Below are 25,688 nucleotides of genomic sequence, written 5' to 3' on the forward strand. Positions count from 1 at the left end.
TGTTTTTATTACACTTTATTTTATTAATGTTTATGTAAAATCAACACAAAACAAAGAATTATAACAATAACACTGTCTAGATCCATTGGTCTCGTTAGCACATACCCAAAATCACATTATCAAATAATTTGGTTGGTGTTATTTTGTAAATAAAATTTCTCACTAAGATGTATTTTTATATCTTGAGTTTAAGTCAAATCTTCTCTATTCGAGAAAAAACATAACACATAACATATGTTTCTTTGGTGACCATTGGGCATCTGTTATCGGTGATGCCGTTAATACTGCTCTGTGCTGTGACATAGAGCAGTATAGTCTCTATCATCCCCCAAAAATATTCTACGAATATTAGTCTGGATGCGTTGTTAACATTCGAGAACAATTGGTCATTGGCTAGATTATCCGGTCTTTTACATTAAAATAAATAAAGTCTAAAGGAGGTAACTAGTCCTAAAATAAGATGTCTACGCCCATGAAATTAATCATGTCATTTCAGAAAATCCATTTTATTGCATTGCCAGTTCAATCCAACACTCTTAATCTTTTTTTTATTGTAAAATTTCTCTCTTCATGGGCCATATGTTTTTTTAATTAATCCTAATTCGTCGTTAGGATTTATGTTTGTTTATGATAATGCAAGAATTATGGGATTTATTGCGGGAAGGGGTGCAACTCTTACTTGACTTGGCCAAAGATTCTGGATAATCAACCACATAAAAAAAACTCCCGTTACGCATTGGCAATGGAACTTTTCGTCAAATATTGACAACGTTCCTGAACCCTACGTACGTAATCTTACGTTACCACTTGGTAAATTCTGCCACCAACCAAAACAACGACGAAGACATGTAGTGGATAAAATGAAGGATACAGCAGCCAATTAAGTAACTGGAAAATCATTCTTAGTTGAAATAGGCACAAGTCAACTAAACTGATGTGGATTTCAAAAACGGAAGCCATATTCTATTGTCCAATAGATGATAAATCTCAGTCAATCAGAGATTTATGCTGCAATTATTGAAAACGACTATGAAGTAAAATATGAATCAAAAGAAACTATTATCATAAAAATGACTAATCATTCCAGGTCTGTATTTACAAACCATTTAATGCATAAATAGTAGAATTTTCAGAGATTTTGTTCAGAACTTGCTTCACTGGCAAGTTTATAGTCCTTTGCAGGGCCCCATTCTTCGCTGGGTTCAAACGATGATTTTATTCTCTGAAACAAACAAATAAGGGTGACCCTACTGAAATTACGATTTACCAAGTTAGCATTAATCCCTGACCCTTTTCCAAATTAAACAAGTCAATACAAGGTGGTAAATATTTTACAGACATACTTTTCGTATTCGACTAAGCAGGGATGGACCACGAGCCTGACCCCGCGAATTTTGTTTTCTTTTGGTGTTCATAGATGATGTACACACTTAGTAAATAGTAATCTGACCAATTATTTAAAACGACGTAAACACAAGACTATAATTTGCCCTAAAACTATGCGAGAACATAAACTGCTTAAGGGGCCCCCGGGCCTACCATATTCGCGGGCTCCTTCTCTGTGACTAGGTATATTAATTGGCGTATGCCCGTCTTCATTAGCCCAGTATAGGAGCAGAACAGTAGGACGTTAAACCCCATTTCATTTCTGTTTAGGGGTGGACTGACACGTCATGGTATTACTCCCTTGGTAGGCTTTATTGTATTGTGATAGTTACCATAAACGCGTATTGCCCAGATAAGTGCACCAATCATGGCAGCCATTCCCAGATCGATATAAAAATTTACTCATCCGATGTATGTAGATTAATAAGGGAATTAAAGAGTATACAGGAATATGTTTTATGGGTTATTTTCGATCGTGTCTCAAGGGCGATAACTCTGCACCGACACCTGTACAGAAAAGTACGTTCGTTGTATTCGATAAATGTTAAGATACCTTGACAGAGCTGGCCGTTGCTGTAGACTACTACAGATTAAAATATTTTAAGGTTTGTTTGCATTTACAATGTATATACAAAGAGTAGGTAATTAAGTGTTTCGAAAATTAAATAAATAGCAATCATAAATAGTTGATATTTGTTACTGAATATATGACATAGTTATTCATGTTTGCTACAATTGTATTGTGACGAATCGGCAGGACAATTTAGTCCTTTCTATTTGCAGGCAGGATAAATAAAAAAATCAGGCTACTGTCTTTTCAAGCTTACCTGTAACAATGGACCTTTTCTCATAATGAATTCTCGGATCATCCATATAGGTATAGGTACCGCCGATATTAAAGCTATAAACCATCCTATAGCACTAGTATATGGCGGATACACATAGTCTCCATAAGTAGGTGGTAGGTATTGAACTAAAGTGAATACAAGAATTACCTGAAATCAGAAAATAACATCCTCCTTTTGGTATCCAGGTCGTATATATTTAAAACAACATAATCATATAATTTTAAACTGAGGCTGCTCTAATTTACGTCATTGTCTTAATTGGTACAATATGTTTTAGAAGACAGTCTTGAAACTCTGATCTAGCATTGGGCTAACAGGGGGGCCGTTGTGTCTCTTTTCTAAGAAACAGCTTCCTGTTAGTAAAATAGTGGGGCCGGATATACCGGAATCGTCCCCAAGAAATATTTTTGCCAGTTTAACATTATTTTCGATATCAATAGACAAGTGAAAATGCTTACAGACATTTTAATCAGACTGACAGCCGTGGACCTCATAAGAAGGCATATGATGCCAACTACTACAAGTTTTAAAATATTTTTAGGATACGTAGGAGGATTGGGTGGGGAGCTTTTATTTCTCGAAGAAAACATACTATTAATAATCTGAAGATGAAGTGCATGGCTCCTTCATATATACCACAAACTGTGTTGGTTAATCTACAAAATATATCCATGTTAACAAAAAATAATTATAAATGAAATGAACTGAAACGGACGTTTAAGGTCCTACTTTTAATTACATTTAATGACAGTGAATTAATGGAAAGTGCCTTAATGGTATTTTAATGGAATCAATGTTTATAATGGTCTGGCGTGTATCCATGCAGTTGGCCGAGATACCCTTAGAATGCACTTGCCCAAGTCCGGTTCTGATGCCCGTGGGGTAAATAGATTGTTTAATAGTTCGGATCGGAACTGATGCAAGTAAGAAAGAAACCCCTTGGCCTTTTGAATCCAGAGATATTTTGACATTCCGCACATATGTATAGAAAAATACAAATAGCCACAGGTTAATCTCAAAATTATAAGAATTCCAGACGCGTTCAATAGATTCGAGGATTAGACACTTGGGCCAAATGTAATGCATTCAAAAGTTAATTAACTGGGCTTAAATTCATATTTAAATCTAGATATCGGTGTAATAAGTCTATTTTTAAATATTCCTTTGTGTACGTTTGCTTTATAGTTGTGTGGTTGTTAGAGATTCGTTCCATTAAGAGAAATCAAATGTTCTGCGCCTACTGGGCTAATGAAGACGGGTACCTTACGAGGCATGATGCATTTTGTAGTAAACACTTACAGATAAAATGGCCGGATTCACAAATTTCCAAAGAATCTTAATCAAGATTGTTGGTCGTTTTCCTAACATCATTTCCATATCATCAAAATACCGATCAGCTCCTGTTAATAAAGTAGTAAGTATATAATTAATAAACAACAAAGCGTGTCATTGGTGTAATCAAATATATATGACATTTATCACAAAAATATAAAATACATAAAAATATAAAATACACAAAAATTATAAACGGTTTCCATGCAAGATACGCCCACATTTTGCAAGACATTGGCAGAAAACAAGCTAAAAAAGCAATTTTTCCTACAGTCAGGGGCCATAAGCAAGAAAGTTACGTTTCGACATGCGACAATATCAAAAGGAACCAAGATCTTTGGGATATAAACATATATTTTAAGTTTTATCCAAATTGGATACCAAATGTGACAGATATAAACGCGATTTAACGTGCAATCAGGGGCCATAATCCTTGAAGTTACGGTCCGATATGCGCAAATATCGAAAGGAACCGAGATCTTTGGGTTATAAACATACATTTTAAGTTCCATAACAACTGGATAAGACTTGTGACCTCTAGAGTGATTTTTCGTACAATCAGGAGCCATAATCCACGAAGTTACGGCTCGATACATGCCAATATCAAAAGGACCCCTGTGTGTAGCACTCCCCTGCTACATATCTTTTAATAGTCTTGGTCGTCTAGTGGTTTGACTCTGGCATGGATGTTATTGTAATTCTCCACTCTTGGACTTCACTTTGACATATTTACCGCAACCAAATCGTATGATTATGAGAAAAAAACAATACAATAGTTTCTTGTATACAGTTTTATATGTAAACAGGTTACATAGGTTTAAGCAATGGTATACATTAAAGCCGTTCTCTCCACCCCACTCATGAGCAGTCTAACAAGCACGGCTAGACTCTGCAAACCACTACATCATGGCCTTCTGAGAATCAAATGGTCGTCTGTTTATTCAAGTCATGGTTTTGCTCTTTTACAGGTGCCAAAGCCCTAGTTGCTTACGTCATATACTGACCAAAGTACTAAATTCCAAATATGGAATAGACATATCATTAACCACACAATCACTTATCAAATCAGTCAAACACACGCGAACTAAACGGCAACTCAATACCAACTAAACACCAATCAATCAAACGCCAACTAAACGTCAACCAAACAAACATCAACTAAATGACAACCAAACATCAATCGAACAAACATCAACTAAACGGCAACCAGATATCAATCAAGCATCAACCAACATTAACTAAACAATAATCAAACAAACATCAACTAAATGACAACCAAACATCAATCGAACAAACATCAACTAAACGGCAAACAAATATCAACCAAGCATCAACCAACATCAACTAAACAATGATCAAAGAAACACCAACTACAAGTCAACCAAACATCAATTTAACATCAACTAAATATAAATCAAACATAATGTAAACGTCAATCAAGCATCAATGAAACGTCCACCAATGTCAGTCGAAACACTGCGTCTGAACATTTTTTTTAATCACCTACCGTATATCCACCCAATAACAACCGCCTCAAGACCAGTTACAAGAAATAGTGTAAAGGCCGCTATGTACCAATCCACTAATTGAAATATATATATCCCTGCCTGCAAAACAAGAAACCGAACATAATAAACAGTAAAATATATCACAGAAATTATAACTGTTAGTAAACAGCACTGTACATGTATCTTTTAAAAAGTTATGTGCAATAACAATAAAATGTTAAAAATGATCACAGAACAAGTATTGGTTACTATGGACCAGGAACCGAGTATGACATCATCGCAGGCATCCTGAAATTGTGATGCCTGGTTTAATGTCGATCATGCATGAATTGGCAGATCGCCTCCCCCCTCCCCCCCAAAAAAACATGAACAAGAACACCAAGGCGAGTAGTCAATGTTACATTTCAAGAATCCTATTTTTAATTTAGTATTATTTAAAGGTTAACTTACTTGAGTTGCATATATTAAAGTGACGAGGAACATCAGTAAACAAGTAACAGCTGTTATCATAACACGTATTTTTGAAGAAGCTTTTGGTATCAAATCTGTGATTGTCGTGACGCATACTTCCACGGTAACAAACTGTTGTATAACAAATAGAAATGTATTGATCATATCATTTCTTTAAACTTGTGCCTGAAAACCTATGGTAAACGTCATCGATCCGTTTGTGCGTTTAAGAGTATCAATTAAGAAATGCTATGAGGTTTAATGTCCTACTGTCCTACACCGACTGGACTAATGAAGACGGGCATATGATATACAGTGTGCTATGAGTGAAATTTTGCCCGGGTAGCGGCACTACGGCCTACACTTTGTTTCGAATTCCTACTGTGAGGGGTTCTTTTATATGCACACCAATGTATACACGGGACCTCCGGTTTTCGTCCGATCTGAACGACTACACACTGTTCCTTGTCAGACGCACCACCCAACATAACTGATATGGAGAAACTATACGTTGGAAAATACCAAAGACCAGGGAGCGAACCCGAGCCCCCCTGGTTAACCAGCCTGCGTCTGACTCACTGAGCCACCGCGTCTCCCATATCAACCAAGAGAGGTGCCAGATTATCAAGACGTCCATTTAGAAATTCACATTTTTGGAGATGTAAAAGGATCGCAACGTATAAAAAGTCCTATCTGATGAACACATAATTATATACTTTGTAATCGATGCGAATATACTAGATGTTTTCCTATTAGCAGGGCGTCGGTCTGTTTGATTTACAGATAATTTAGATATAATGGTTTGAATATTGCATTTTGACCAGTGGTTTACATCATTTTTATACTCGGGAAATAGGAAACATATTTCGGGGAAAGGTAAGGCAGAAATGAAAGACACTGGTTTAGTTTTTACATGTAACAGTAGTTTCCATGGTCATTGTTTAATGACCGGTTCTGCGGTTAAAAACTACTGACATAAAATCAACTCCCTTGATTGGCGTTGTAGATATAAACCCAGTGAGGTCGACGTACCGATAAGTAACTGGAAATATGGGAAGACCTAGCGGAATTAGTCAAAATATCAATTTCGTATATACTGATCATCCTCGAATAGAGATATTTGGCGGGTTCTGTGGGTCTTTATATGGAGGTGGACTGTGTATTTGTAACAAAAGGAGAGCTTACCATTGAATCCAAAGCAACACACACAAGCATTAGGAAGAAAAGTATCGACCACAACTGTGGTAATGGTAATTGGCCCAAAGCTTCTGGATATGTTATAAACACTAAACCTGGACCTGTTCAATATAAAACAATAACTTAAGACTTTTCCAAAACTATACCGTAAAAACTCACGGGTGCTGGTAAGTTGTGGGTTTCTTTTGTATTTTTGTTTCTTTTGGGGTTTTTGGGTACGACTAATAATTCAAATAACGAATTACCTGTGCGTACAATCTCAGCAATGTTTAAACCAGTCTTATGTGACATGAAACCAAGAACAGAGAAAACAACAAAACCAGCATAAAAACTGGTCCCCTCGCCAGCAAAGCAATATATTATAGTGTCTCTGAAAAACAAAGAAGGAATACATATGAATCCGGAAATTTGATAAACCGAAATAGCAAAGTGATCACCGACACTCAGAGTGGGGAGTTAAGGGACAAGAAGCTTATGAATATAACATAAGCATTAGTCAGAGATGTTTCTTTTCCCTAGTCTTTTAAATTTTGAGAATATTTACTTAAATTCGACAATTCCGTTTTGCTTTGTTTATATTTAATGATGTACTGCAATACACTTATTATGTGTATTGGGGTGGGTTTCGTTTTGTGGTGAATTGAGTAAATTTTAAGATTTGGGTTATGGTATGATTAGGTTTATCCACGTTGAACAGTCATTGACCGAAGACGATTCTGATAGAAAGTATATTAGATAATTATGTAATAATGTAGTGTAAAATTAAACTTTTGACGGGGGTGGGGGTCTAGTGGTCTAAAGTGTAGCACTTCGAGCTCTAGCTAGCCGGCCACCTCTGGCTTACGGTCGTGGTTTCAACCCTTGGTGTGTGACTTGCGGATAAGGGCACCTTCTCAACCTCGTGGGTGTACTCCGGGTACTCTGGTTTCATCCCACAGGAATGACCTCTGCGCGTGCGCTAAGCATAAAAAGATAAGACAACTTGTCTGAGGTATCACCATCGGTGGAACCAGATGGAAGGACAAGAAGAAACTGTTGACAATATAGTCAACGTGGCTAAAGTGATGATGGGTCTATCATTAAGCGAAATCGACAACATTTAAGACCCGTCTACACACAACAATCTTTATTATCGTTCAGTTAATGATGGGTTCCAAGAAAAGTATTTATCGGGTGATTATTTCCAATAAAAGTATTCCTGTTTTGGTATATATGGAAAGTAGAGATATCCAATCTTACTAGAAAAATACTGGATTCCCCGAAAAACACTCATGGAGGGTATGTAAGTGTTCCCCTAATCGACAGCCCAACGATTAGGAATTTCTGCACGCGTGATGTCAAAGGTCACACGCGAACATTGAGCGCTTGATGTACAAGTTGATAAACTTTATGAAGAGTTAGACGTACAACACTTTCTGAGATAAAAATGACGGAAAAAGACATTAATGATCCAGATTTGATTAAAGGGACTCAAAAAGCAACCTTTGACACTGTATAACGTCGTGGAACAGCCTAGTCAGGACTGCGTAGTCACAAAATGATTAGTTAAACAAAATCTTGTTTATATTGTACTCAAATGAGACACCAAACAAGTCACATAAACGAAACGAAATTGTTATCTGAATTTAATAATACTGATTTCGTCCCCCAAATCTAATAGAATATACGTCACAACTTGTTAACGAAACATTATACATTATATACATACAAACATTGATTTTAATGAAATGAAATGAAATGAAATGGAGTTTAACGTCCTACTGTTCTGCTCCTAACCTGGGCTAATGAAGACGGGCATACGCCATACAGTGTGCTATGAGGGAAATTTTGCCCGGACAGCGGCACTACGGCCTACTCTTATATCGAATTCCACCTGCCAAGGGATCTTTTACGTGCACGCCAATGTGTACACGGGACCTCGGTTTTTCGTCCCATCCGAACCATTGATTTTAAATATTATTAAATATTGGTATACTCTGTTATAACAATAAACATTTAAAAATTACCTCAAGACATTATTATTAAATTTATTGTAACTTGCCATGGTGATGAATGCCCCCCAGCCCATACCCATAGAAAAAAACATCTGCACCAAAGCCTGGGACCATACCTAAAAACAGAAATAAATATTTAAGAGTAATGTATATTGAAATGAAAACAACAATAACAATAGTTCAAAACCACCATGATACCACAACATCGGGTAATAATGCTATTAAATCTTCTATATTGTGTCAAGTTTCAAATGTCCACAAATAATTAATAGGTTTTTAAACTGATTTGTACAGCGTTCATTTAGCCAAAGTTTACCTGACTTTATTACCATATCTCCTCACAATACACTATAATTGGGTTGTCGATTTTGATAGCTTGCGACCATTAACCATTTTTTTTAATAACAATTAATGCCAAATCAGAATGCATCGAACCATCGGAGTACACTCTTTGCTCAACCATGCCTGCGTTTCTATAAAATGCGATAGCATAATGTGAATAGGCCCCTTTATTCTAGACCAAACAGAAGATTGCCGAATTAATTTAATTACATGTGTTGATTTCTTTTGCGAAGTAGTTCCGTGTCGGCATTTGAATCTTAAGTTACACAGATTATAACCAATGTTTAGGGAGGTTGGGTGGTTTAACGCCTACGCGTGAAATCATAAGGTCTGTCACTGGCGTGACAAAGAGTTGGGTGTCCTGTGCAACCCCGTGGGGTTTTCTCCTGGAACTGTTTTAGTAAACTCAGGAATATGTAGAATTCGTTACCTGCGGATTAGCTAGTTTAGTAAAATCAGGAATTATGTAGAATTTGATGCCATCTATAGCACCAGGTAAAGTAACAGCTCTGATTAAGATGATTGTTATAATGATGTAAGGTAATGTAGCCGTCACATATACTACCTGTAAGTAAAATTTGAAAAAGTAAATGGATTTCGCCTCCAATGGTTAAAATAGTTGTAAAAATGATCCAGTTAGTTTATGCAATCTAAGCTCTCAAAGGTTTGATAACAGTATTGTCAACATTTAGAATTTTACATGTTTGCCATTCTGTTAATACTCGAAATGCGTAAGCGATAATAGCTGCTTTCTTTGGGTGGTAAAAATGATTAGTTAAACTTTTCGCGGGGATCTCCGTCTTCGACATTATGCTACTCTATATAAAGTTACAAACCTTGCCTACGGATTTCACACTTTTTACAATGCAAAGAAATATGATTATCCAACCAGCTAAGAGTGCAACAGCCATATGCCATTGCACACTACCAAACTCTTCTAACCCACTTGATATCCTTAATACATTGTAGCTGGAAAACAACGTATATTAATCTTTTAAAATAAGATTTGTCGGTTTAGGGAGATCTGTTTGGGGGTTGGCGGCACTCTATACAACATGCTTATTAGTAATCTTTATCTACATGTTTAATTTGATCTGTTGCCAGTAGATGAAACTTCGATCATTAAAAGTATCTACTGTTCATCTAACGTTGGCACATAATAATTTTGTCAAAAATTAACCGAAAAGAAATGAAACTGACAAAATATTTTAAATAGATTCGCGACGTCCGTACATGACACATTTATGTATATATTCATACCATAATGGTTTCGTAATAAAGTATCATAGTTTATATCAGTGACGTCTATAATAGCCAAACCGGGCGCTCCCGCTAAGTGTTTTACATCAGTGTCATTTGTCTATAGGTTAGAGGCAGTGTGCAAGATAATATTGCTCTGTCCATATTGCAGAATTGGGAATTTTAATAAATAACTAACAATAATACAGATTTAAGAAATAATAAAGACCTTTAGTTTTCTTATCTTATTTAAATTTCTATATACCTATAATAATACAATTTTGAGCATATTCTAATTGTGAAATGCTAGAAGCAAACTAGGCAAATTTGGTAATTTGCCAAGTTGAACAATACAACTTATAATGCAAGTACTATGCAATTTAATTTTTCCCCAACTCACTTGAGGTAGTCAGTTTAACTGACAGGAAACGATTAATGATTGTTGTATACCTTTTTGGTCTAATCGAGATGTGAAGAGAACACAAGATCAAGTCAAGAAATAATAACCGTACACATGTCTAATTCCATCTTATGCAAGTCTTATCATCTATTGATGCAAAAATATTATTTTCTTGTAAGAAGAAGGTCTCACTGACACCTGTTAAATTTTTATAATTACCTTTTCTGTATTTATGATAAAGCATATCAAATTTTCTAAAGATATCTTGAAATTTCTATCATTGCAGGTCAGTCAAGTGTTTGTAAGTGAAAGCTTAAACAGGCATTAAGCAAGAGCTAAATCTGACTATTGCAACTTTTTCTTTAAGTCTTAAATGTTATATAAATTATTAATTAGACATTAATTAACTTACCAGGACCATAATCAATTCTCGATGCCATCGGATGCCTCCGATATTAAATAGATTTGACTATATATGGTTTGCGGTGGATGCGGTTATAGGCTAAGCTATAATTGTATCGTCGACAACTAGGCTTAGAGTGAAGTAATTTGACTAAAATTTTCAACATATTCTCTTTTCATTATCTATTTTTAACTAGTATAGCGTTAACTGTCACCGCTTTATCTAATCTTACCTAAAGTCGATCATAAGTGATTTCTATATATAATTTTCTTTAGAATGAGTTTAGAGACTTGGAATATCCTTGTGTCTTGTACTAGTCTGAATTCATGTTTCTGCAAGGCTTGAGAAACGGACTGAAAATCATTTAAAAGCGTTGAAGTAGGGTGGCGCGAAAACATAGATAAGCGTATTATGTGGACAAATGTACTGTAAGGTGAGTCATAAGAATATAAATTACTATGGTTTGTTTTTTTAATTCGGGGTATTGGATAGCCGAATGGTTAGCACGTGTGCGCTGTATCATAAAGCCTGTCATTGAGTTAACTGGCGTGGTTTCGAATCCCTGGTTGTACGTGACAAGGAGTAGGGTCGCCTGTCCAACCTCGTGGGTTTTCTCCGGGTCCTCTGGTTTCCTCCCACTGCTAAAGACCCCTAAAGCGAATTATTGAAATAAATTAAAACCATATATATTTGTCCCGAAATGACCTAGTTTGTGTCATGTGGACGTTAAACCCCATTTCTCTCTCTCTCTCTCTCTTAACAAGTATTTTGGCTTTTAACTTATAATATTTTGGCGTTTAAAATAAGAAGTTAAAAGATTTTCTGTTTGAAAAAGATGGAATTGGTTTAAAATTGCTTGGTTGAATACTACTTTTCCTTATGTAAATAAATTTTATATTTACACGTAACTAATAGCGATACGTATGTAGTATATATGACTTACTTCCAAAATTCCTCTGAAGCAGTGTAGACCCTATTGGAAATGTTGGTATTATTTTCTCCTGTAATCAGGGAATATCCAGCATCACCTAACGTATAGGCTGTAACATTCGACATGTTATCTGTTACATTGGTTGTAACATTCATCCCCATTCCCGTATAATTGTTTGCCATTTTTTGATGAAGAAAACACGTGTCTGTATTCCACCAATTATCACAGGTTGTCCATGGTAACGGTGACATGAAGGAATGAATCAAATAGTATAAAATCCAAGCTAGAATCATTTGGTAATATAAATTACATATTCCCGACATAAAACTCATAGATACTCCTAAACCTACAAAGAGAAAACCAGAAAGCAATATATTACGAGCAAGGGTACATTCAGGATCCTGGCTATATAAAACATTTATTTTGCTCCTTAAAAATTGTATTAAGAGTTTCATTTGGTCATGTAACGATAAACCACTACATACAGTTAGGCGATATTGTAATTACAAATTTGGGGGTTGTATGGCCGAATGGTTAGCACGTGCGCGTTGTATCAAAAGGCCTGTCACTGAGTCAACTGGGCGTGGTTTCGATTCCCCGGTTGTACGTGACAAGGAGTAGGGTCACCTGTCCAACCTCATGGGTTTTCTCCGGGTCCTCCGCTTTCCTCCCACTGCTAAAAACCCCTACGCACAAGTGAATTATTGAAATGAAATTGAACCATGTGTTAGTCCAGAAATGACCTAGTTTGTGTCGAGTGGACGTTAAACCCTACTTCCCCCTCTCTCTCTCTCACTCTCTCTCTCTCTCTCTCTCTCTGGTTACAAATTTGAGTATATCTAAAATATATAATTCCCAGCTAACATAATTTAGTACATAGCCAGAGATTTGAAAAAACATTCCAGAAAAAATGATTTTGAAAATATTATGTACAAATTGTAGCGTAGACGGCATGATGAAATAGAGTTAACCTGCGTTTATGCTGGCGTTATCTTGTAACATTTGTTAAAGCAAGCTCCATCATTGCATTTCAGGCTCGTACTTAAATTTTTGTGGTAACTAGCTAGGCATATTTGTTGTGCGCATTGGGCAATTTTAGTCAATGATTTATAAGTGTCCCTGGTCATTACAAATAATTACAAACTTATTATGCCTATGGGATCATATCTGACCAAGCATTTCATGAATCGGGAGCCTGTTCTAGTTGAGTTCCTTTGGTGAAGTCTATCAAAATTCAGATGTTCTTAGCTGCCACACTGAAACCTTGTAAATTCAGTAGGAGTTTTACAATGTTTAGATAGTCATACGGGGAACTCCTTCAGGTCAGATTGGATTATTAGTACATTATAAGGAGGAGCCATATCGTTAATCAGAGCTATAGCAGGATGATTGCCTCTCTGGAATAATTGTCCCCGTTTACAGCGCTGTTGCTGGCTTATAGCCATTGCCTGAAAATGTTGTGTTTGTCCTTTACAGAGTTCTAATGATTATATTACATCATATAAAATAGGGTTTGATGCCCTACTTTTCAAGGTTATGCTATATTATTATATATGTGTACTTATGTTAGTAAATATCAGTAGATTTTGACATACCCCTAATGCAAACGACTAGATCTGACCCTACCCCTAACCTAACAATAACCTCGAATACTATATAAATCATATTTAATTAGCTGATGTACTGATACATTATTTTACACCAGCTGGGGGGTATCAACATTATGTGAGAGTTAATTCGTTAACCGGGATAGGAACTGATTTTGTTTTATTTAGAATATGACATACGATACCTCGGAATGCCGGACAGATGTTCCAAACGTCATAGGTACTTTTCCCGGAATACTGCCCAAGAGATAGCTCTAAGAAGGTCAGTGGAAAAGCTAACAATATCATGAAAATTCCATACGGGATAAGGAATACGGCTGAAACAACAAATTGCAGTATATTATTATTTCTATGACATTTATGATAATAATCCATATGTTTAATTACGAAAAGGTAACATTTACCCGAAACGAATAAATGGTATGCGTTTAGTATGCACTCTGAATAACATGCATATATCTAAGTTTCGCTATATTTTTCATACCTCAAGACGCTCCAGTGACCATATACTTTGAAACTTAAGGATGCGTCGTGCAAGAGATAAATCTGTCTATGGCAGGTATTTCGTGTAACAAGCCGATAATAATCTCTTTAAACCATCGGATGATAGCGATTTTCAGTGGATTGAAACACGATCGCAATTTAATAAGTTACTTTAAAACTGGGTAACCGGGACTTTGTTTATTATCGTACCAATTTACTTGCCAATCGAAACTATATCGTAAAATCTTCAAAGTCTGATAATTTCGTTCAGAAATTCAATAATATATTCACTTTCCATTCATTATCTATGCTTGAACTAGTATTAAAATGACGTATGTTAATGAGCAATGTATACTTTGATTGAAAGTCAACCACATATGTCACACAGTTAGGATATTTATATTTATGTACATATAGGTAAAACGAGATTGATAAAATATTCAGATTCAGTTTTAGGCTAGACTTAATAGACCGACTTTGTTTAGGATGGAAGACTTGCTAGGATTCCTTTGATGTAGTCACATCTAAATTCTGTTCTGTAGATCGAACTAGGTATACGCAATGTGCATGGTTTTGAATCACAACAACGCTACAAATCAATAGGACTCAAAACATCCGGAACGCTGGAAATCGACAGTGTTCGTCCTCTCATGATCTAATAGCTTCCCACCAAATTTGAAAGACTTCCATTAAAAACTGCAATCTCTATCAAGTTCACAAGGCGTTTGGCAAAGGGGGTAAATCCGGAACGGGAAGACGTGGATTTATCACAGCATAACCCCAGTGCTTCCCGCCAAATTTCAAAAACATCCGTTTTAAACTATCGCGTTTACTGGGTTTTCGGAAAAGGGGTAACTGCAGAACGTAAAGTCACGGAACGTTGAAAATCGATAGGGTTAACCCCCTCGTGACCCATATGCACCCCATTAAATTTAAAAAAAAAAAAACACCCGTCATTAGGTTTTGGGGAAAGTGGGCATAACTCTGATACAAATGTTCACGGAACGCTTAAAATCGATAGGACACGTCCTAAAATGATCACAATGCCCCACACAAAATTTGAAAACTGTATCCTCTGTCGCGTTCACAAGCTGTTTGTTAAGGGACGGGCCGACGGAAAGGGTGACAACCTAATACCACACTGAAATGTGGACGTATAAAAATGCTACAGCTGTAATTTTCCTTTACGTTTTAAATGTGTATTTCTGTTTTCATAGCCTGGTCATTTACTTTCCTTGAACCTAGATGTCACTTCTTTGTAGTACGAAATGATTGACGCCAATCTACGGTTTATGCATTAGAAAATTTAATTAACTGTACAGTGGATTATATTTTACTGGAGGTGATTTCAAAAATAGTTATTATATTTTATTTTTTAAGTTGACCCAGATGGTAATTATTTTTCATAGAACATATTTGTTGATAGAATACAAACCTCCTCCATTCATAGCACACACATATGGAAATCTCCAGATATTACCGAGTCCGACTCCGTATCCAATTAAGGAAAGTAAAAAATCCATTTTGTTCTTCCATTTTAATCTATGCGGTTGTTCATCTGCCATCACCATATCTTCCTTTTCGTTTGCAAATTGTAATTGCTCCATCTTGCATTAAATGTTTCTAAATATTAACTGGGGAAAAACAAGTAGTATAAAACACGTCATCAAGTTTTATATGAAATAAAAGGCTTGGGTAATTTTATAATAATTGTAGTACATGATTTGATCTGAACGAAAGGTTTAGACGGCTCAGTTATAATTATGTCATAAGTACAAATCATTATTACAGTATCCATCTAATACACATAGAAATGACTGTGTGAAATTAAAAGAAACCAATGTAAGTTTTAAACGTCCATGGTTAGAACTGATCGAGTTTTTAACTTGAACTGTGAAGGTGAATATATATAGCAATATAAAAGGATGAGTCTTTAAAATACGGTGGCTGCAAAAAGACATCCAACGATTTTGTTTTTTCCTAATTACATGGATCTCGATCGATCGACTTAGTATACTGTGTGACAAAGTGTTCTATACCTTTCATCAAATTGAACGATCATTTAGGTGCATAGAGCTTTATGACCTCTGCTGGTTTTGAAAATATATGATATTGACTTTTCAACTCTGTATAAACTTCTGTTAAAGCGATAATTTCATATTTTCTAAGAAAGTCAAAACATAATTATTTCTATGTCTTTTGCTCAATAGGTTGTCAACTCACTATTATACGATCATAGGTATTATTCTCCCACTTACAAATCCTTTGACCCCGGAAATAATAACACAATTACCTCCCTTGTTTTTCTATTCCCCACATGGAATAGCTATCTTCAAACGTTTGAATTTCAAGTTGAAAATGATATTTTTGACAATTTCTCAACTGGCAATAGTGAATTATAGGATTAATAAGATTATTCTTTAACAAGGTAGGACTGTTTATAGATACCATCTATTTTAAGGCTTTATATTAATAAATTTTAAAAATATAACTTAAAAATATGAAATTGCAACTTTAAGGCACGGACTGGCGATGATCTAATTAAACATGTAATTAATCCCATATGTCATTTACAAACTACATATGATCTGTGCACACGTTCCGCTTTACTGCAAAGGAATACGCACTGGTCAGTAAGCATGCCATGACGAGATAAAAGAGACAATTGCATGTATGACCATTTGTCCGAAGGTATATAACGAGGAGTTTGCTGACAGTTAAGCAGTCGACTAGAGACGACCATAGACGGGCGGAGAAGAGAGGCTTGGGCGTGCATGGACTCACCCAAGTTCAGCCGCTGCCTTGGCAGAGGGGCAGAATGGTGTTCCTGTCGTAGACTAGTTCCTTATAGTTTATGTTCCCGTATTGTTGTTGTATGTATGTAACTGTAGCTGTTATATATACCTGATGTAAATAAATCCTATATTTACACTCGATCGCACACTGATCAGAAGTGAATATTCGCTAGGCCGCTACAATCACTGATAAGGATGACATCGATGCGACTTACGAGCCACAAATATTTAATTTTTCCTCCGGCAAATTAAATTCTAAAATATTTTTTTGTGTATTGAAAAATAAATAAAGACGTTTGGCGTATTTGTAGGTAGAAATCATTTCCTATTTATTGTAAATGGGTATTAAACTGAGTGAAACACTCCATTCTGAACGAACCTGTAACGTCATATGTAAACAATGCACGCGCCATTGAGTCAATGATTGTACGCCGCGTGATGAGACGTCAGAGTTATTAGAAGACTTGTCTCGATCGATCGACTTAATTATCTCGATCGACTACTATAACGAAGCTAAAGAGTGTTTCCACTCCCGGTTTCGCTCCACCGTCTCCATCGTGCGGAACAGGGACACGGGCTCAACGACTCTCAGATCTAAATATTAAGGTCACGTGCAGATTTTGTCAAGGTCACGTGATGTAAACAACGTCAAAACAACGTAAACAAGGTATATTTCACCAACACATTATTTTTATAAAATAAAGTCTGGTTTAATCCGGACACCGTATAATACTGCTTGTCACCACCGGCTGTAGCAATATTGTCGTTGCGACATTGTTTTTAAATTTATAGACAAAGAATAGAGAAATAAGATGACTTTATATTTCATTAATTAATATATTTGGCAAATTAATAGTTTCACACATATTCACATATATATTATATATAGTGTGTACTAAATCAACTTAGTCTGTAATTGACAGTTGACACATAAAAAGAGTTATTTAGCCAAAACATGTGTCTATAAAATACCACGAGATATCACGTGCATGGAAATTTACCATTGCATCATTTGGCTTAATTTAACCAATCATATCGTTAATTGCAGAAGTTCAGGGCCATGATCAGACTTGATTGTGCATGATATCCATAAGACTTATAAAAGAAATCATAGTAAACTTTTAAATCAGACTTCCATTAGATTCCAGAGAGGTTCCATCTGCGTTCCTAGACAGCCGCGAGGTTGAGAAACGGTTTTAGCTTGTATTGTAATCTGTGTTTGTATACATGTATTCGGCTATGCTATATAAAATGTAGAAGCGAACTGTTGCATTGTTATTTCTGGTAAGACAAACGTCTTAAGAAAACAGTAAGAAGTAAATACACAACGTGAAGCAGAAGTAAAGACAGCTAGAGACAAATTCTAGACGATCACAGGCTACAGAAATATGTAGTAAGAAAAGATGCATGGGTCGTATGTAGGATGTGGCGACCAGTTTTCCCACCCCGCTCTTCACGTCTGACTAAAGACTCATGGTACTACATATTCGATTTGGTGCCGTGAACAGGATCGACCTTCAAGGGAATCTTGAAGAATACATATTCGATTTGGTGCACCTGACTACGAGATCGAGTAACCTGGAAGAAGATTAGAAGAAAAGAGAGTATGCATCACACGTTGGGTGTGGGGAGTTCTCCCGGCATATTTTCCACATCTAACCAGCGACTGCATAGCATCACACGTTGGGTGTAGGGAGTTCTCCCGGCATATTTTCCACATCTAACCAGCGACTGCATAGCATCACACGTTGGGTGTAGGGAGTTCTCCCGGCATATTTTCCACATCTAACCAGCGACTGCATATCACAGCATAGTCTTACATATTCGAGTTGGTGCCGTGCCGAAGTTTCGACCTTTAGGATAAGAAGTCACTTTAGAAGAAGAATACATATTTGATTTGGCTCCGTGACTAAAAGATCGGGTACCCTGGAAGACGTTAAGAAGAAGAAAACCTGTACAATCCAGCAACAAAACAAATTTTGGTGGAAATACGAAATCTGGTGAAGATATTCGCAGAAGTCGGTAAATACATTTTGTTTGGTAAATTAAATGTGTTAAACTTGTTTACAGACCAAATAATATTAATTTAAGGTTAAAATCTGAATAGGAACTAAATATGAAATTGAACTGTTAGAGAATACATTATAGCCATTCATTAGTTTTGATAGACAGGTTTAGTAAACAATATAATGTTACTGGTTAGGTGCGTATATTATCGGGTTAACATGACCTGTAATAAAATTAAAGTTAAAGTGAGGGTCTCTAGGGAGTAGGTTTTAAATTATTTTTTTTTTTTTTTTTTTGATATGGCTAAGGAATAATAATAATAAGGAAACGGAATAGGGAATAAAGTAAGGAACTAATGTTGTCTCCGGATAGCAGTAGAAAGACGGCAGATCTAAGGATGATGTTGGTGAGTGATTAACTCTAGTTTCCAAGATGGCCGTTTCTTTCTACTGTGATTCGTTAATTTGTGTTTTTTTGTTGTTTCGTATATAATATAATTTTGAGGCTCCAGTCCAAAGTCTCAAGAATTATGGTTTTAGTCGGGTAAGACTAAATTTGAATAATTTCAGCTTTTGAATAAAAAGTTGAATTGCTATTATTTGTGTTTTTGTGTCGTTCGTATGTGTGATTAATTAGCTATATAATGCTAATGTAATTTTGGGACTCTAGTCCAAAGTCTCAAGATTTTAGTTTTAGTCGAGTTAGACGAAATTGCGTAATTTAACTTTTGACTTAAAGGTGGAATTGCTAATATTCGTGTTTTTGTGTCGTCCATTGTGGTTAGATAAGTGGAGTAGTGTAATTTTGAAGCTCTAGTCCAAGGTTTCAAAATTAAGTAATTTAACTTTTGAATCCCATATGGTTAATCTAGGGATGTTGGTTATAGTTTTTCCTCGGAAAACTAAAATTAATGGCTCGTTAAATTGTGAGATTATCATTATACGAGGTTAATGTAAGACTACGACACTTTTTAGAAAAGTGGGAATATACGGTAAATTGTATCCGTATATAATTTTATGTATTTTAAATTTTGCTTTAGAAACGTAATATAAACGTTAAATATACATTTGCTAAATGCTATTTTGTCATTAATTAAATTTTGCTTTAAATTGTTCATGCGAGGTGGTTACCAATGAGTAATTTCACATTATGTCTGGTTATTATAAACAATAGTTTTCACATTGTGTAAATTTGAGGTGTGTAAAAGTCACGTGATTTCAGTGATGAGTTGAATGATATTAAATTATATAGTAACTGAAAGCTTGGAATGTAATGTTTATATAAATGTAGACTGTGTTCTGATTGAATGGAGTGTACAGCCATTTTCTCTCAACATAGTTATAGATAAATTAAATAAAATTTGGTTTACCGTCCTACTGTAGGATAAAATGGGTTGTCATTCAGATAGTGGCCATATCTGTGTGTCATCCTGGCTAATGTAATAATAAAGGGAATGTTTATGTAATAGTAGATAGCGTTAATAAAAAAACGAAATACAAAATTGTAAATGATTAGGTCAAAAAAAAATAATACTGAAATTGTTTTGGCGTAATTCTAAAACACAAACGGAAATTATAAAATTATAAAATTGTAGATTACTAACATAAGGTCAAGAGGTCAAAGTTAGTTTCAAGATTTATAATTAGAGAAACACATCAAAGTTTATTAATAACTAAATGAAGATAAATTTTAATTACAAATAAAGTTAATGATAAAATATAGGAATAGTTAGTTCTTGGTCTGATGGCAATGACATGTTTAATTGACGGATAAAATTGTACAAACCAATCATACTTAGAAGAAAAAAAAAAATTTCAACTTGATACTATGGTAGCTGAAACAGACCAATAGAAATCCAACTTGATACTATGGTAGCTGAAACAGACCAATAGAAATCCAAGAAGAAGAAATGGTTTACCAGTTTACCAAATTGAGAAATCTTGAGACAGAATTTTAAGTGAAACTGAACTTTATAAAATATTACGTGATGTGTTATAGTGTTTTGAAATTAGGACACTTGAAGATTTAAAAAAGACAATTGGTGTTTTCTGTGTATAGGTTTAGGCTTAGTGAATTGTCATAGGATTTTACAGTGATGAACTTTTTGGAGCGCTTTTGCATGTGACTTTTGATTTTTGATTTTTGATTATTTGTGGGGGGTTTTCACAGCTTAGTTTTATAGTATAGTAATCATTTATATTTGCTTGAAGCGTGAATAATTAGTTAGAATATCTATATTTTATATATATATTCTTAAAGGGGGAAGAAATGTAGCAATATTGTCATTGCGACATTGTTTTTAAATTTATAGACAAAGAATAGAGAAATAAGATGACTTTATATTTCATTAATTAATATTTTTGGGAAATTAATAGTTTCACACATATTCACGTATATATTATATATAGTGTGTACTAAATCAACTTAGTCTGTAATTGACAGTTCACACATAAAAAGAGTTATTTAGCCAAAACCTGGTAGATGAAAATGTAATTTCATTTTGTTCGCATCGCCCCGCTTCCAACGTCATTATACATGTATAACATAAAATGTGTCTATTTCATTTTCCGATGGAATTTAATTGGCCGTTTAGATACTGCTTTTGCAATTTTTTATAAATACATGTATAACTGAGTGCCAATTACATAAAATTTCATGAAATATAATAAATATAATATCGTTTATTATATTTAAAAAATAAACAGTATATTTGTAATTATCAAGCTTCAAAGACCTAAAATACAATTATTAAGTTCGATCTGCTTAAAACTTGGCTCTTTTTCATTTCTTACATCTCTTTGTTGGAAATATTGTGTGAACATATGAAACTGCAAAACAAAACGTGTAACAAACTCTTTTAATGCAATAGAAAAACAGATGTTGATAACAATGCTATAAGGTTTGCTAGCGTTGGTAAATTTGAAATGCGGGGTGGATGATCGAATGGCTTAGCACGTGCGCACTGTATCATAAGGTCTGTCATTGAGTCAACTGGCGTGGGTTCGATTGCCCGGTTGCACGTGACAAGGAGTAGGGTCGCCTGTCCAACCCCGTGGGTTTTCTCCAGGTCCTCCAATTTCCTCCCACTGCTAAAGACCCCTACGTTAAACTCCATTTCTCTCCCTCTCTTTTAATGCAGCGAAATGACCTAGTTCGTGTCGAGTGGACGTTTAACCCCATTTCCCCCCCTCTCTTTTAATGCAGCGAATATCATTTCTGGTCGAATTTGCCTTGTTTTCTCTACATAATCGCTTTAAAGTGTCACCAAATATGCTGTCCTCGATACGCTCGACGAAACCCACCCAACCCCTATGGAAAAATCATGTATCTACCCTTGTGAACAAGGAAGGCCGCGGGCTTCAGGTACATGCATGTTTTGCGGCTCGAATATTTCTTGCACTTTAATGGGTTGGGGGGGGGGGGCAAAACTCGAAAACATAACAATTATAGACAGACAGTGTAAGTTGAGTATATGAAAAGTGTGTATGAATTACGGTGTTAAAAATAAATAAGGGGCGCTTAGTGGGTAAGACACTGGTTCGCTAACCAGAAGCTCTCGTTATCGCCGCTGTTGGCCGAGAAGGTTCATCTGTATTTTCCTGCCTGGTCGGTTACCCTTTGTCAGTGGTGTAGAACGGAAGGTGCGAAAAACCGAGGTCCCGTGGACCTAAAAGAATCCCTTACAGTCGGAATATTCGAAATAAGAATAGTCCGTAGTGCTGCTGTCCTTGATAAGATACTCTGATGGCAAACTGTATTAGTTTGTCTTAATCAATTATGTATTTTCAAAGTGGTCAACTAGTTCCGCGTGAATAATTTGCTTTCCCCAAGGCCATAGGCTGCGCTCGATAAACTTTCTTGTAACTGACACTAATAGTAATTAACAATTCATGACAATACATTTCTTTGAAAACGTCGCCATTAAACTCTTGTTATAATAAAACTATTAATAAATAAAACCGTTCTGTTTCCTATAGAAATGGTTTCACTACTAGACATTTCCGTCGTTGACAACAGCTACAGTAGTGGATGGTTAAGTGCTTCCTTTAAAGGAGCTAAATCGCTATTATTTGGGGCCTAGAAATTGACACAAATGGGTCGCAACGCATATAATAATGTAATATGAATGTATATAAACTGATTTACATTCAATCGTTTTTGTTTTTACTCTGATTTCAAATCAGTTATGTTCGGCGAAATATGCCAGAAGTCTCAATCGACTGACAATCTCTAGCATCTGGTTATTCTAGTCTACATAGCATTTATTGCGCATACTCTCCAGATATGAATATGCGCATGCCGTCACCGTTTGACATGATTTGTGGAATATGTCTAGCCTCGTCCTTCGAGTCCCTTGTTAAAAATGGGCCTTAAACGCATTATGGTACACGATTCGTGTACCAATGGTAATATGTTTATTTTGTCTTAAATATTGGATATCAAAAAGCCCATCTTTTCCCGGTAAGATTACAACATCAATGTTGATTTAAATTGACAAATAATAATTAGTGTTTTCAATGTCGAAGACTTTGAATGATACTGAGTTAGAGACTTAGCTACTTTAAACAGGTTTTGATTACAAATACATTATAGGGCTGTAACTCCCTTAATTTACAATTAATCTAGGGCCAAAAGGTCCTGCACATACGCGTAACATATTATTACCTAATCCACATAATCTACATCGAAATAAAAGAGAAACATTGCCGCATAATAATTATTCTGCGATTTCGAAAACTACAACGGCCCCTGAGTACATAAAAAATGTCGCCTCGAAAATGTAAAACACATTGCACGAAAAGAAATTGTTCGTGGACTATCTTAATGGTTCAAGCTTTCATTGATATACAGATATGATTCATGGTTTAATGAATGGAAAAAAAAAAGTTTATGGTTAATGGATTTTAAATATTCTATATCTTATTACAAATAATTAGGATTTAGAGATAATAAAAGTTATCTTGGGGGAACGTGTCTAGTTGTTCGGATGGCACGAAAAACCGGAGTACTGTGTACACATTGGCGTGCACGTAAAATAACCTTTGACAGTTGAAATTTGAAATAAGAGTAAGCTGAAGTGCCGCTGTCCAAATAAAATTCCGCCCATAGTGTATGGCGTATGCCCATCTTCATTAGCCCAGTTGGGGCAGAAAAGTAGGACGTTAAACCCCATTTCCTTTTATTTCATTTCATTGGGATAAACAAACAAACTATTGAAACTTAAACAAAAACTAAACTCAGTAAGAAAAAAAGAACAACCAATACAACAAGAAAAAGATTAATAACCTGATCACATCATCATATTATCTTTAAGATATTTTATTTTGTTGTTGTTGACCATTTCTACATGTATATTCAAATTACAACCCGTGTGTGCTTATAACACTGAAAATTAATTATCTGAATTCCATTCTTGGTGTTTGATCTTAAGAGTCAATAGCAATTTCATTTCCATTTCATTATTAATATGTTTTATGTTTTTGCTTTTTAAAACTCAATGTAAATTATTCATGGTGTTTGAACTTGGCGTCAGTAGCAATTTCATTTTCATTTCATTATTTTGTTTTACATTTTTGTTTTTCACACATCAATGTAAATTGTTCAAACTTAAAAATAAAAATGGACTAACCTTGGGCTTTCCGTCTTCGTATATGAATATGAAATATACATACAATGTCTACTGCTAATAAATGGCCACATTTCTTGCTCATTCAAGCGTGCCATGTTAGTGTTGGCGCTGTCTTCTCATAGCCTGAAAAATGAGTATTCATGTAAGTAGTGGTATACCATGCAGATAAAGAATTTCCTTTGATAAAAATTGGTACGCATTACAAAAGAATATAATATATATATATATATATATATAGAATGACATTATTTATGAATAGTCGCAAGACGGACGAAAAGTACTTTAAAATGTTAAAATGTTATTAAACCATTTTGTTGGTATGTCCAAACATTCTATTGCTGCATAGAATATATATATATATATATAATATATATATATATATATAGAATGACATTATTTATGAATAGTCCCAAGACGGACGAAAAGTACTTTAAAATGTTAAAATCTTATTAAACCAGTTTCGAAATTAGTTTGTGTCGGCATACCTTTTTTTTATCTTTTCATCATTTACCGTGAAACAAAGTAGTGCAGCTTTGCGGTTGTGCAAATAATTTTGGATATATATATATATATATATATATATTGATTATAGATATCATGGACCATGATTATAGACAGAGATCGTTCCTATATTAGAATGTTTGAAATATAACATTATATAAAACATAATGAAATGAAATGAAATGAAATGAGGTTTAACGTCCTACTGTTCTGCTCCTATACTGGGCTAATGAAGACGGGCATACGCCATACAGTGTGCTATGAGGGAAATTTTGCCCGGGCAGCGGCACTATCGCCTACTCTTAGATCGAATTCCAACTGCCAAGGGATCTTTTACGTGCATTCCAATCTATACACGGGACCTTAGTTTTTCGTCTCATCCGAAGGACTAGACAGCTGTCCTTGCCAGGCCCTACGTTCTGCACCACTGACAAGGGGAAACCACGTCGGAAAATCCCGATAAAACATAATGTTTGCAATATAAAAACACAATATTTGCAATATAACTATAGAATGTTTGCAATATAATAGAAATGTTTTCAACATAACAACTGAATGGGTTTCGCATAATATGACAAATTGTTCTCCATTACCATTAACATAATCGTGTAGCTAACCATATTGCCTAATGTATCT

General features: G+C 35.2%; 1 protein-coding gene across 1 annotated transcript; it reads right to left on the minus strand.

Moving 5' to 3' along the window:
- LOC126821902 (sodium- and chloride-dependent GABA transporter 1) lies at positions 1 to 24,657 on the minus strand. Its single transcript, XM_050550515.1, has 14 exons — positions 24,552 to 24,657; positions 15,556 to 15,754; positions 13,823 to 13,954; positions 12,043 to 12,376; positions 9,894 to 10,026; positions 9,488 to 9,622; positions 8,728 to 8,831; positions 6,967 to 7,091; positions 6,710 to 6,822; positions 5,525 to 5,656; positions 5,074 to 5,173; positions 3,534 to 3,634; positions 2,214 to 2,381; positions 1 to 1,222 (listed from the first exon to the last, which is right to left on the minus strand). The coding sequence occupies exons 2-14, from the start codon at positions 15,725 to 15,727 to the stop codon at positions 1,130 to 1,132; spliced, it is 1,842 nt and encodes a 613-aa protein (XP_050406472.1). The 5' UTR covers positions 15,728 to 15,754; positions 24,552 to 24,657; the 3' UTR covers positions 1 to 1,129.
- Positions 24,658 to 25,688: the final 1,031 nt, after the last annotated feature.

This window comes from Patella vulgata, chromosome 5, assembly GCF_932274485.2.
Source record: "Patella vulgata chromosome 5, xgPatVulg1.2, whole genome shotgun sequence".
Lineage (NCBI taxonomy): Eukaryota > Metazoa > Mollusca > Gastropoda > Patellidae > Patella > Patella vulgata.

What these genes read in the sequence shown, in the direction of transcription:
- LOC126821902 (XM_050550515.1), bottom strand. Translation starts at nt 15,727, where the DNA reads ATGGAGCAATTACAATTTGCAAACGAAAAGGAAGATATGGTGATGGCA. An exon ending in GTGTGCTATGAATGGAGGAG is followed by an intron (nt 13,955 to 15,555) that starts GTTTGTATTCTA and finishes TTGTTGTTTCAG; the next exon opens with CCGTATTCCTTATCCCGTAT. An exon ending in CATCTGTCCGGCATTCCGAG is followed by an intron (nt 12,377 to 13,822) that starts GTATCGTATGTC and finishes TTCTCTTTGTAG; the next exon opens with GTTTAGGAGTATCTATGAGT.